The 14,223-nt window shown below is 44.0% G+C and overlaps 1 protein-coding gene across 1 annotated transcript in view; it reads left to right on the forward strand.

Moving 5' to 3' along the window:
- Positions 1-1,136: 1,136 nt before the first annotated feature.
- The window catches only part of PPP1R12A (protein phosphatase 1 regulatory subunit 12A), a gene marked incomplete at its 5' end in the record, with an annotated part of 839,509 nt that continues 826,422 nt past the window's right edge, over positions 1,137-14,223 (forward strand). Inside the window, one exon of the mRNA XM_086950257.1 lies at positions 1,137-1,255. Within this exon, the coding sequence (XP_086806383.1) occupies positions 1,137-1,255 (119 nt within the window). The remainder of the gene's footprint in view (positions 1,256-14,223) is intronic.

Genomic DNA, 14,223 nt, shown 5'->3' on the forward strand with positions numbered 1-14,223 from the left:
TGTATCCTTTGCGGATCCATAGGCAATGCTCCTGGACGGAAAGTTTAAGTCTTTGCTCTCACTTTCAACAGGCCAAATGGCCCACGATCTCTTCCCATTTGCACGTGGCTTCTGGGTAACGTCTGCTGCTGGTGCCCTCCGGCAGGGGGTACATCTTCATTACTATGCAAGGGACTTTAGCCTTCTAACAATTTAATACTAGCATACACTATCAGACATGTAGGCTCTTACCAGATACCACTGTGAAAAGACATCTACATATGACCATGCACTACCCGACACCTTCGCTAACACAAAACTACCTACCTACACACACACACCAACACACACACACGCACCCTCCCGACTCTCACGCATATACTAGACTCACAGGCAAACTAGACACACAAACAAGACACAGACACCCAGAAACCCCACATACGGAACCATGTGTCCACACACAGTCCTACACCAATCCACCTAAACTACAAGCACAACGTGTTATAAGGCGCAAATGTTGAACATTTTAAGAGCAGATTAGCAGCTAAACCACTGTGAGGAGGTGAAAAATGCAACACGCTTTATTTAATAAATGCATGCTGTATGTTCTTGTACGATGGTGATGGAGAAAATCAAAACATACGTGGTGGCTGTTGTCATGATGTTGCCCTGCCCTTTAATATATGCACTGGCATACTATTGGTATTTTTTCTTATCTCACGACTGCTGCCTGAGACACATTTGGGAATCCTCATACCCCTTGCCAGTGTTAAAAAGTTGAAACTACATTCGGCACCTTCTAATCTGCCCGGTATTTCTTTACTTTGGGATTGTAGGGGCGGGGAGCACTAACATCTCATACCAGCACTTTTGTATCCACCCTCTCAATCAAAAACAGATTTAAACACCCCGGACAGGATATGTGATTAAGTTAGGCATAGTTTTTTTGCGGTGGTGAAGGGCTTTTTCGTAAGGCGTATCGCTTCTTTTCAATCTTTGCCAAGTCAGCATTATTTTGTTAAATAGCTACTCTTTTGCCAATTTACGATAAACATCACATTAGTTTGGTTTATTTCAGCAATTTAATTTGTGGATAATTGTTTCTTGACTTCTGGATTCATCTCTTTGACTCTATTTTAATTTGCAAACTTTCACAGGTATTTAATTAGTCAAGGAGCCAATGTAGGTGCAGTTAATAGTGAAGGTGATACGCCATTGGACATTGCAGAGGAAGAAGCAATGGAGGAACTCCTTCAAAACGAAGTTAGTCGGCAAGGTAATGCCAATTTCTACTTAAACATGAATGACAAATGTACTTACAAATATTGTCTTTTCTGACCATGCCTGTTTGGTAAAAGTTAGAAATGGCATGTTTAAGTGCATGCAGTAAATGAGTTATCTTTAAAAAACAAAAACATCCTAGCTATTATAAAGGAAAGTTGCAGTTCTGTTAAGGGCACAGAGGTGAAGACTATTCATAATCATCCCCTGTTTTTTTTCTCTAGCAGCCTTTTATAACAAGTATATAATCTACAACTCTTAAGAACACTGGGAAGAAGGCAACATTGTGAGACAATCCATATCATGATATCACTGAAGAGGGCTTCACACTTCCTGTGCTCCCTCTGTCTTTGCTCAACAGCTGCTGTGAACTTAATATTCCTTCCTTTACTTCATCTTCTTATCGTTACCTACCACAAACAAAAGAAAGATATCATGACTAACCCTTTATCACTTCAATGACCAGAATTAATATAGATTTCATTAAATTCCTTTATGAGCACAATTCATATAAGTAATTTAAACACAGAAGCCTATTACATTGAAAAGTTATATTAAAGTGATGAATTGTGGTATCAGCTGAATAATAAACTGACTTCTGTAATATTGCCCCTCTTGTAAGGAGGGTTTGGGGTTTTATGACAACTCATGGGTGGAATAATCCTCGCCTCTGCGCCCTTTATATGATTACAACTTTACTTTTACAATACCTTGGAATATTATTATTGGATATAAGAACCGGAGGTGAGGATTATGCAAGTTAAAGTTTACTTACAAGTGAGGCTACATCCACAACAGGTTTGAAATAAGACTTCTTCAAGGTGGAATCGGAGAGCCAGCGGTTGCGCTTCCAGTTAAAAGGCTTTTTGTGGCATGGTCAAATGAGCTGTGAACACAAGTATCTGCCTCCCTCATAATCCAGCATCCACTTGGGGATGGTGAGAGAGTACACAGCCCTGAATGGTTTCCTGTTGGAAATGAGAAGATTTCTTTTACTTGCTGCCAACCACATCTGTCTCACTCTCATGCACATTCAGGCAATACACAACTCACAGCTTGGGGCAGTCTCTAAATGATGGATACAAAATAGCTCTGGGGTGGCACTTTGTCCCTCTACTCATATGAATGACTCCCTGGGGGGGTGAATATTCTGCCTGTCCAGTCTTGAGCACTCACGTCATACTCTCCTGCAAGACACCTGGCACAACATTTACAGTTCCTTTCTGCTCAGGTGCTTATTCTGTGGCTATGAAAGGAAGAAAAATAACTATATTCATGTCCCACAGAGTGAGGTATCATGGGCAAGGGGTTATATATACGTTTTCAGACAATCTGGTAGTCGCCCACTTGTGAACAATCACTTGGAAGATGATCTGCTGCTGAAGGAGTTTTCGTACTATCAAGTGGTTGTCCACTTGTGAACCATCTGTTGGGAGATGAACCACTTGTATGGTAGAATGGAAAGTGTTTATACTTATGTGCAAGCAAAACCTGGCAAATGTACGTGTAGCAGCTCTGAACCCACGGGATCTGGTGCCTTTGTAAACACTAGCGAAGCCATCTTTTGAGGCTCATCTTGTACGCTTGACTGTGTTTTCCACCCATGCCTCTTGGATGTGTTCCTCCACTTCTCTGTGAGCCTGGGATCTTCCAGCAGACCCTGAGTCGTAGACTGCTTTCTGTCTGGAGGTCGTGTAGGAAACACTCTCATTTCTCAGAATGCGACAGTGGAGTGGGTGACAGACTGAAGAAGTTCCAGAAGACCCGGATACCAGACTTGAGACTTCCAATCGGTGTAACCATCATCTCTTCAGTTTTCTTCTGAAGTGTGGTGTTGCTCTTGTGGTCATAGCGAACAGTGGAAATGCATTCCCTTATCCTTTGTCAATTCCTGGAAAAAATGCGTCTGTTGATGTTGATTGTGGTCTCCAACTGTTGTAACTGTCTATTTGATGATCCAGCCTGGATTCAAACAGATGGACTAATGTTCCCCAGGTCTGATTCAGTATTCTGAAAACTTCCGGATGCAGGTACCTCTTGCTTGAATCCTATAGGTGTCCGGAATGCAAGTCAGCTACCATGTTCCTTGACCCAGGAAGGTCCCCTGCCGTTCCCTGATTCTCCAGGCAGTAGTGCCAAAACTCCATGCCTGTAGTCGAACGGATCTTTGATCTGGTGCCCCTGAAATGATTTATGTAGCAACCTGCTGACATACTGCCCATCTTTCACAGGACGCAGCGTCCATCTTGGTCCAATATTTCACCGCAACAATCTCTGCCAAGTGTTCCAGGCATTTGGTTTGGAGTTTAAGCTCCTATTAATACCATTCTCCTCCTGTAGACAACTAGCCATATCTTGCAACCCAGCGGTTCTGCTAACATCTAAATCTGTTACCAGCTCCGAATGGGACCTGAAGATGGCTCTCCTCTTCTAAGCTTCCTTGTGGGCTAGTCACAGTCGTAGTTAGGCCTCTTGTCAAATGAGAGACCCGGTACTGGAGAGGACCTGGAACATTGCCTGAATAAATTTAAAAAAGCACAGCTTGAGGTGGAACAGCAGGTGCCAATGGATTCTATAACCCGCATTGTGAGCGCGTGTCTGAAGCAGATGTAAGGGATATGCGTTGATGGATTTTGATTGGTCTGAAGTTCCACAACCCAAGATCTTTACAGAAGGACTTGTGTCTGTTCTTTCCCTTCCTGAATTCAATCTTGCCCTGTTGCTGCGTATCGTGTGATGATATTTTGACATCTTGGTCTAAACCAGGTGAAGTAGGCATTGAACGCTTTCAGTAGTTTTAAGGAATTTATTAATAACCGCGAAGAGGGAAAGCAGTCTATCCCAACAGGGGCCCAGAGGTAACTCTACAAAGTTAATATGCAGTTCCTAACATAAAAAACTGTGTTTAGTGTGTTTTTTGCAAGGGGTCCATAACTGGTATGGAGTCACAGAAGTGGGGAGAAGAGACCTCTCCTTCCGGAAAAAGTCCCTCACACACCCAACCAGCTAGGTGTCTTGCTTTTTCTTGCCCTTTCACGTATTAGATGGCAATTCATCAGGACCAGAATGGATCTACCTACACTCTTTGGTAGTGGTCAACAAAGGGTTGCAGTGTATACGTGACCACCATTACAGCACCCTAAAAAGTGGTACCTTGTAGATCATAAAAACACAACCTGCAATAAAAACTAAATAACATTAAAGTTACAATTAACAGTGTTCTCATTAGAACTGGAGGAAAGTGCATCCCACAGTATTCGGGGCGCAGCTTAATCATGCTAAAATGCAAGTGGCTCGTGCCATGCGTAGTGTGGGCACACCGTGTCACTTCAGATGGGATGACATAATCACAAGGCAGAGGAGGAGAGCATTCATCACAATGAACTCACCCCATTAGTGTCAAAACTGCACGGCATTAGTACCGGCTCGTGTAGACACTCCTGTGTAGTGTCCTGCTAAGTGGGCAAAGATACGAGCACAGTCAACAGAATGAAATACAATAAGTCCCAGGTGCAATAGCCTCAAGACATGTCAAGTCAAACAAGGCTCACGGGCACCCAACAAGGATGCCGTGAGTGCGTCTTACAGCAGTAATGCTGGAGTTCCAATTAATGACACACCAAACGTAGGACCTGTCCAGCGGTCTGTGGGACGCGCAGGGAACCAGTTCAGCACTCCGGGCAACACACCAGACCCACACCTAGGTGAGGGTCCGCTGTGTCCAGCGCACCCAACAGGAACCCACACATCACGCGCACACCGGGTTCCAGACGAGGCAATAACTAGTCCATATAGTGGGAAATTACACATGGAGCCAAAAGCGGGGAACAAAGAGCATGCCAGTTCCCACTGAAAGAGAGTGCGCCAACAGGTAAAGGATCAGGTGGGAGTGGGCAGGCTAGCCAGAGAACCTCGCAGGCGTTGTGCACCTTCCCACCCTAACGGGAGGGTGCCAGTCGTGTAAGGAGCCAGAATACACAGTGTTCAAAGAGACGTCAGGATATTACTTACGGTTCTGCTCCGGACGGGAGGCGTCTGTCCTACCCTCACAAGGCCGGTCCGGGTAGAGATCACAGGTGCTCTGTGGCGAGTCTAAGTACCCGCGACCGGCTGGTGTAATGGAGGGCGGGACTTCCGGTGGAATCGATCGTAGCACTAGAACGACTAGAGCGTGGGCATCAAGGCAGGCGCCATAATGGGAAACCCGGAAGCAACGCTGGCTCGGAGTCACGGTGCTGATGACTCCCTGGGGCCGCTGTGTTTCGCCTGTCCTGCGTGGGCAGTGTGTGTAGCATGCATGTATGTGGTGGACATCGCTAAATGGAGCACATCATCAATAAGGGGAGGAAGGGAGAGAAAACCCCCTCACAGGTATAGTGTTTTACATAACAGGCATGATAGAGGTGTAGTACATTGGCCTGTAGGGCAAATTTATAATTACTGAAAGGGGTGTGATCACTGTGCCTCTGTAATGGCGGTTTAGTCCACACCTGCAATAAAGGAATGCGAGGACCAACTAAGCGTTTTTACTGTAAATGTGTAGGCATTTATATAGCGCACTGCTACCCGTAGGCGTCCTGGCGCTTCGACCGCCGCGAAACCCTTCCTGGCTGCCCTGAGAGATGGTCCCTTAATGGGTATCTCCAGGGTGAGACCAGGCATCCCCGGCGGTCTGGGGGGCCGTTAGTGAAGATGAGGCAAGCTAATGCCCAGAGTTGCCGAGTGTGATCGCTGATCAGAGTGGGCACCGAGGCGAGAGAATTATCGAGTCCGCTGACCCTGGTCCAGAAACCTGCCGCGCCGGGAATCGAACCCTGGTCCCGGGCCGTCCTCTGCTCTCGGGTCTGCCGCCTCTAACCAGCACTCCCCCCCCCCCCCCTCCCCCCCCCCCCCCCCCCCAAGTGCCTTGAGACCCTCCGGGTAAGTAGTGCGCTCTATAAATGTCTGTGATTGATTGATTGATTGACGAGTGATTGATAAAATGTGATACCTGGCACATGGCTTATGACTGATGGTATATATGCACAGTTGGTCCTCTCATCCATTATTAGCAGGTGTACATGACCCACAGTACAAACGCATTTCTTTATAGCAGGTGTGGACTAAACCGCCATTACAGAGGCACAGTGATCACACCCCTTTCAGTTTTTATGAATTTGCCCTACAGGCCAATGTACTCCACCTCTATCATTCCTGTTATGTAGAACACTATACCTATCCGGGGATTTTCTCCCCCTTTTCCTTCCCATTATTTATGATGTGCTCCATTTAGCGATTTCCACCACATACATGCAAGCTACACGCACTGCCCACGCAGGACAGGCGAAACACGGCTGCCCCAGGGAGTCATCAGCACCGTGACTGCGAGCCCACGGTGCTTCCGGGCTTCTCATTATGGCGCCTGCCTTGATGCCCGTGCTCTAGTCGTTCTAGCGCGCTACGATCTATTCCACCGGAAGTCCCGCCCTCCATTACCGGCAAGTCGCGGGTACTTAGACACGGCACAGAGCGCCTGTGATCTCTACCCGGACCGGCCTCGTGAGGGTAGGACAGCCGCCTCCCGTCCAGAGCGGAACCGTAAGTAATATCCTGACGTGTCTTTGAGCACAATGTGTGCTCTGGCTCTTTACACGACTGGCACCCTCCCGTTAGGGTGGGAAGGTCCACTATGCCTGCGAGGTTTTCTGGCTAGCCTGCCCACTCCTACCTGGTCATTTACCTGATTAGGCACTCGCTTTCAGTGGGTACTGTCATGCTCTTTGTTCCCCGCTTCTGGCTCAGTGTGTCATTTCCCACTATGCGCTGGACACAGGTGGACCCTCACCACGTTGTGGGTCGGGTATGTGACCCGGAACGCTGAACTGGTTACCCACGCGTCCCACAGACCGCTGGACAGGTACTACGTTTGGTGTGTCATTAATTGGAACCCCAGCATTACTGCTGTAAGACGCACTCATGACATCCTTGTGGGTTCCTGTGAGCACTGTTTGACTTGACATGTCTCGAGGCTATTGCACCTGGGACTTATTGTATTTCATTCTGCTGACTGTGTGCTCATATCTTTCCCCACTTAGCAGGACACTACACATGTGTGTCTACACAAGCCGGTACTGATGCTGTGCAGTTTTGACCCTAATGGGGTGAGTACATTGTGATGAATGCTCTCCTCCTCTGCCTTGTTGTTATTATGTCATACCATCTGAAGTGACACGGTGTGCCCACACTACGCATGCCACGAGGCACTTACATTTTAGCATGATTAAGCTGCGTCCTGAACACTGTGTGATGCACTTTCCTTCAGTTGTAATTAGAACACTGTGAAATGTAACTTTAATGTTGCTCTTTTGTTTTTATTGCAGGTTGTTTTTTATGATCTACAAGGTACTACTTTTTAGAGTGCTGTAATGGTGGTCACGTATACACTGTAACCCTTTGTTGACCACTACCAAAAAGTGTAGGTAGATCCTGATGAATTGCCATCAAATAAGTTAAAGGGCAAGAAACATGTTGACCTTTTTTCACAAGCGCATAGCCTCCACATCCTTAGACTGAAGATACGCACCTTGTTTTACTTTTAATTAGGGTAGGGGCCACGTTCATTAAAAATTGTCTGTAGTGGACCACCTCCCCTATTTTAATCCACTTCCTTACACTCTACTTTCACCTACACTGATCTAGGGCCCTCACACGCACCCCACCCACCGACATAAAGGAAAAAAAATCTCTGCCAAGAAGGCCCCATCACGGGTGCCGATTGGGTTTTGCACCCCCGACCCGATAAGGAGCAGACCCGATGATAAAGCAAGACATCTAACTGGCTGAGTGTGTGAGGGTCTTTTTCCGAAAGGAGAGGTCTCTTCTCCCCACTTCTGTGACTCAATACTAGTTATGGAGCCCTTGCATAAAACACACTAAACCCTGCTTTTTATGTTCGGAACTGCATACTAACTTTGTAGAGTTTGAGTCTCGGACGTGTATGCTGGACCTGGATAAATAACAGTCCGTTCTTCCCTATCCTTGTCTTAAGCCCATAGGTAACTGCCTGTCCTGGAATTTCCAAGGGATTTGGGTTCCATGACAGAGCAGAGTTCCTGGTACACATCACCACACTTTTTCCAAATAATGAACAAATCAAATAAAGAAATAACAAAGAATAAGAAATTTGAAATCCTAGGAATAAGGTAATACAGTACAATAATAAACATTGACTATGTAAGTAGAAGTAAGGTATTAACAAGGAAAACTAGAAATACAATACCCTTTCCTCCCCTCTAAAGGAGAAAGAAAAACTAATCACAAATAAAGTCTTGTAACTTGTTGGGAGTAAACTTGGTGTGAACGCTTCTCAAAGTTTCATGTGAGACCCCCTCATCCACTTGTTTGAATTGTTGATTGAAGGTGGTACAAGCATTTTGTTTATTAACATTCAAACCAGCACTTGGATCAAGTGCCAGACTAGAAACATTCCACCAATTTCCATCTGAAAGTTTTGCAGCATTTTTTTTGAGCTCCTAAATTTGTCAAGGTGCTTTGAATTTTGAAAAACCTTTCCTAACAAGACAAGGATGTTTAACACAAACCCAGTCACCTATTTTCAATCTGCTATATTTTGAGTTGCCATATATTCTTTTTGCACTTGAAACATCAGAATTGGATTTGACTATATCCCGTGATTCTTTTATATTCAAATTTTTATCAAGGCTTGTGGTCATCCAAAAAGGGCATAAATCAGTTGTTGCTCTTCTGCCTCGCATCAGTTCGAATGGAGTTTTAATTGTGACACTGTGAGGCGTTGTTGTGTAAATCCAAGTCAACTCTTTTAAAGCAGTTTCAACATTCATGTTACATTTGAAAGTAGATTGGATACATTCAACTAAAATTCAGTTGAAGCGCTCTACTTTACAGTTACTTTGGTATTATATAATGGTGTTTTAATATGTTTGATATTACATTTTTCTAGAAAAAAAAATCATTTCAAGAGAAGTAAACTGAAGGCCATTATCAGTTAAAATTTCACCTGGGATAACTTCCCTAGCAAATACATCTTGGAAGAAATTGATAAAAGTTTTTGTGGTGGGCTCCATCACTCCTCTAACCTCTACCCACCGTGATAAATGGTCAATCATAACAATGAAATAACTCCTATAGTTGGGAAGGAAATAGTAAGGTCCTAAAAAGTCCCCTCCAACATGTTGCCAAGCTCTTCCGGGACAAATAGTGGGAAACTCAACCACCCCTTCAGTTTTCAGAACTTTATCACTGACTTTACATTTTCCGCAGTCATGTACATACAAGTCTATTTCATGGTCCATTTTAGGCCACCAAAAATGTTCTCTTACTTTTCTTTTGGTGGAGGTGGAACCCAAAGGGACAGAGTGTGCTAATTCAATTATGCGTTTGTGGAAACAGGTCGGGGGAATCAGTTTATCACCACACATTAGTTAATTACTTTCTAATGATAGTTCGTCAGGTACTTTCCAAAAAGCTTGTAATTTATCAGGTAAACCTCTGTCTTTTGGCCAACCAAAAGTAACCATTTGTATGACATCCCTTAGTACAGCATCATTGTATAATTCTTGTACCCAATCATTCTCTTCCTTATAAATGCTGGAATTGCCAATGTAGGCAATGAAGCATTATTCCATTTCTGACTCACAATCCTATTCCTCACAATCTCCAATCGGGAGTCTAGAAAGACCATCTGCTCTAGAGTTTTTCCCACCTGGAATGTATTCTACAGAAAAAGAGAATTCTAGTAATCTTGCTGAAAGTCTAGCTATGCGAGCAGTGGTGCGTTTTAACTTCCTTCCTGATAAAATGTCCACCAAAGGACGATCAGTCCTCAAAATAAAAGGCCTTCTCCACAAATAAGCTCTAAACTTCTCTACATTCCATACGCATGCTAGGAGTTCTTTTTCTATAACAGAATATTTGCGTTCCGGTGATAATAAAGTTCAGAAGGCAAAAGCTACAGTTGTTTCATGATTAATGTTGCGTTGGGTTAAAACTGATCCTAAACCATATTCTGAAGCATCTACAGTAACAAAAGTCTTTCTTCCTTCTACAAATGATGGTAGTGCTGGTGCCAAACTAATATCTTTTTTAATTTTCTCAAAAGTATGTTGGCATAGGTCTGTACACATGCATTTTTCACCTTTTTTTAGTAGGACCTTGAAACACTCAGTAATTGTAGCAAGGTTTTGCATAAAATTCACATAAGCCTAAGAAAGATAACAATTGCTCTTTTTTGTGGAGCAGGCGCTTCTACAATGCTTTTTACCAGACTAGGTTTTACACCTTGCTCAGAAAATAGATGTCCCAGGTACTTAATTTCTCTTGTTTTAAATGTACATTTGTCTTTTCGTAGTGAGACACCTCTTTTTTCTAAAGTTTCTAAAACATTGTTTAGTACAAGGTCATGTTCATTTTCACAAACCTCAAATATTAAAATGTCGTCCTGAAAAATTGCAATGTGTTGATTACCAATAAACATGTCTGACATAAGTCTTTGGAAGACTGCAGAAGCAATGCCAAATGGTATGTGACAAAATTGGAAAACTCCATCAGGAGTTACGAATGCAGTTAAAGGACGAGAACTTTCATCTAATTTAACTTGGTGGTAAGCCGCCCTTAGATCTAATTTGCTAAACCACCTGGCTTGACCAACTTTAGTTATTAGGTCGTCAATCCTAGATAGAGGGTAGTATCCAAATAGCTTCATTTACACTCCTCATATCCACACACATGCACAGCTCCCCATTCTTGTTCTTCGCTAAAACTATGGGAGATAACCGCAAGGTTCCATCAGTTTTTTCAATAATACCTTGTAAATACATATCGTTGAGCATGGCAGAAAGGTCACTTCTCACACTGAATGGAATGGTATGTAACTTATGTTTGAATGGAGAAACATCGTGTTTGACCTTAATGCGATAAGTAAAGTCTGAAATTTGCCCTGATAAATGTTACTGAATTTTTTAACCAATGTATTATCATAGTTGCTTCAGCTTGATGAATTAAGCCCAAGACATTGATTCCTTTTTTTACTACATACATTTTCCCATTAATTGATTAATCTAAAATCTTAATGTCAGCCCAGAAGAAACCAATGAGGTCTACTTTGCTTCCTTCAAATGCTACTGTAAGAATGTCTGGGGAAAGTAAAGCTTTGTTATGCCATACTCTTCAAAAATATCAATGGAGATAATAGGTATGCGTGCACCAGTATCAACTAAAAGTTGGATAGTATGACCTTCAATAGAAACATTAAGGTTTGGATCAATTACTAGGTCTTCATCGTTAGTTAACACATCCAACACCTAAAAGTAATTCTTTGCTTTCCTCAAAGTTTTCTTCATCAAAATATTACCAAAATCATTTAAAACACAACGGACATTAGCAGGCTTGCCTGCTCTGCACATTTTAAAAAACGACCAATTTTTCCACATTTCTTTCATTGTTGACCTAGAGCAGGGCAAAATCTGGATGAAAAAACATGTGAAGGTGAACCACATATATAACAAAATACTTTATGGGATTGTTGAACAGAAAAATTTGGTCTATTGAATGTTCTGGGTTTAGTATTAGTTTGAGGATTTTTCGATGTATTTGGTTTGTTGACAACTGCACCAGAAATTGTGGATTTAGCTAAAGATTCTTCAAGTAATTTTGCATCGATGGAAGAACCCTCAATACTTTTAGCTATATCTATATAACAGCCCAAGACCAAAAAACAAAATTGGCCGAAAAAACAAAAACAGGGAAAGCAACAACAACAGAAACAGGAGTCTCGTCCTGCGTCTCCATTGCCTGCGCCCCAGAACGTGTTTATGACTTGCACGATGATAAAATCACCTGATCGATTTCAGGTTTCTGATCAATGCTTTCCTCGTTCTTTTCAGGAGTCATCAGCCTCGTCGACCGGTGGTGGAGGAGGCGGCAGGGGTCGGGGTGGCCAGCTATCACGCGACCAGCCCCGTCCAAAAGACGGTAAAGGCAAACAGGACGATTCTACACCGAAGAGACTCCAGTTTCAGAAAAAGAAAGTCGCCGCTTTAGCAGCGAGATATGCCACAGATAGTGAGAACGCAGCTTCGGAATCAGACATGGGCTCTCACCTTGCTGGACAGCGCGGCGGAGATTACCATAGTGCGAGAGGCCCTGCGTCCACTACTGAAGGTGACAGCGACTGACCGTTATGTTGTTGTGGAGACAGCCGGCACTAGAGTAGCTCCCCCTGACAGACTGTATGAAATAGTCTTGTTGATTGAAGGTGACATACAACGTACCATAAAAGGGGTATTTTGGGAAAATCTTACAACTACCTGTGACATTTTGTTAGCGGAGGCTGACTGGCCCCCACCTTTTGTTCTTGCAGCTCCAAGAGGGGAGGAGGTGATCCTCCTTAGTTTCGCGCACACAGTCTCGAAGGAGCATGCACTGAATTTTGCAGAAGAGTGGGCTAGAGCCCTTGCGCCAACTTTGTACCGTACACATTGTGGATGGGATAAGTTTTTCCCGCACCACGAAATACCTTTGCGGTCACAGCCACAGCCTCAACCTCAGTACCCCATAAGACGTGAAGCTAAAGCTTCAGTTGCGGAAATCCTTGAACAATTGGAATATCAGGGAGTGATTGAAACTTGTGTGTCGCCAATGAACAACCCTCTTTTTACTGTGACCAAGCCGGACGGTTCATATCGTTTGGTATTGGATTACCGACATTTAAACTCGCATTGCCGTACTTGTGCAGTACAGAATACTCACTGCTCTGCCTTAGTGGATAGTCTTGTGCGTAAGCGGTTTAAGACCACACTTGACATTTCCAACGGTTTTTATGCCCACCATTTGGATGGTCTGAGTTCCCAGTGGACCTCCTTTACTAGCAGCGGTGTCAGAAACAATTTTGACAGTCCAGGGGTATTTGCTGTCCGCATAGTCTCTCTCTTGGAGAGAATCGACCCTGATGCATGCTCGTATGTGGATGACATTTATCTCACAGACGAACTTTGAGATCATCTGTGTCGAGTTGACCGCATAATTTGTAGCTTTGCGGACTTCGGTTACAAATTCAACTTTGCGAAATCGCATATTGCAGAGTATACAGTGTTGTTTTTGGGCTACGAGCTCAACAATGAAGGTAGAGGATTTGCTCCTAACTTCTTGGAGAAATGCGCACAACTGCGCGCTCTGACAACTCTGTGCAGATGGCGATTCTTAAGGAACGTGCACTGTCACAGGGAAAACGCATGTTGGTTGTTACCCCATGTCCTGCTTTGGAGGCAGTTACGAAAGCCAGTGTACCTAATTATAAAGCTTTGCACCCTCGGTGGATACAATGGGAGTTTTTGCAGTATGAATTTGTTCATCCTGCGCTTTTGGCTATGCGGCCTTTGGAGGATTTCCATTGCATCATATACACTGATGGTTCAACGCAGGTTGCGCATGGTTCTAAACACGCCTACGTTTCCGCATGTGCCATTGTGGTAGGTGCCATGGTGAACGATGAGTTAAAGTCCAGAGTCGTGGACAGGCAGACTCTAGGGGACTGCACCACACAATTGGCAGAGCTTCGTGCTCTGGTGCTTGCATTGGAGTACGCTGATCGTAGTGTGACGACTCTGATTGTGAGTGATTCTTACTACTGTGTCCAGTCTTACAATGAGAACTTGTTCTTTTGGATTCAGAATGATTTTCGTGATTCCAAGGTTAGCACAATAAAACATAAAATGATCTGGGTGCGAGTGGCTGAGCTTAAAGAGCAGTTGCAACTGGTGTTTGTAATTCATACTCTTGGTCATCAGCGCGTTGGAGTTCACGCTGTTGGAAACTCGCTTGCTGATGAAGCAGCGAAGTCAGCAGTATCAACCTATTTAGTTGCAGCAGTTGCACGGTCCAGAAGTAAGATTGATGGTGATATCTTGGCGGCAGTTGCTGCCACTGAGAAGGGAGGTAACTATCCCA

The sequence above is a fragment of the Lissotriton vulgaris genome, unplaced genomic scaffold (genome assembly GCF_964263255.1).
Source record: "Lissotriton vulgaris unplaced genomic scaffold, aLisVul1.2 SCAFFOLD_867, whole genome shotgun sequence".
Lineage (NCBI taxonomy): Eukaryota > Metazoa > Chordata > Amphibia > Caudata > Salamandridae > Lissotriton > Lissotriton vulgaris.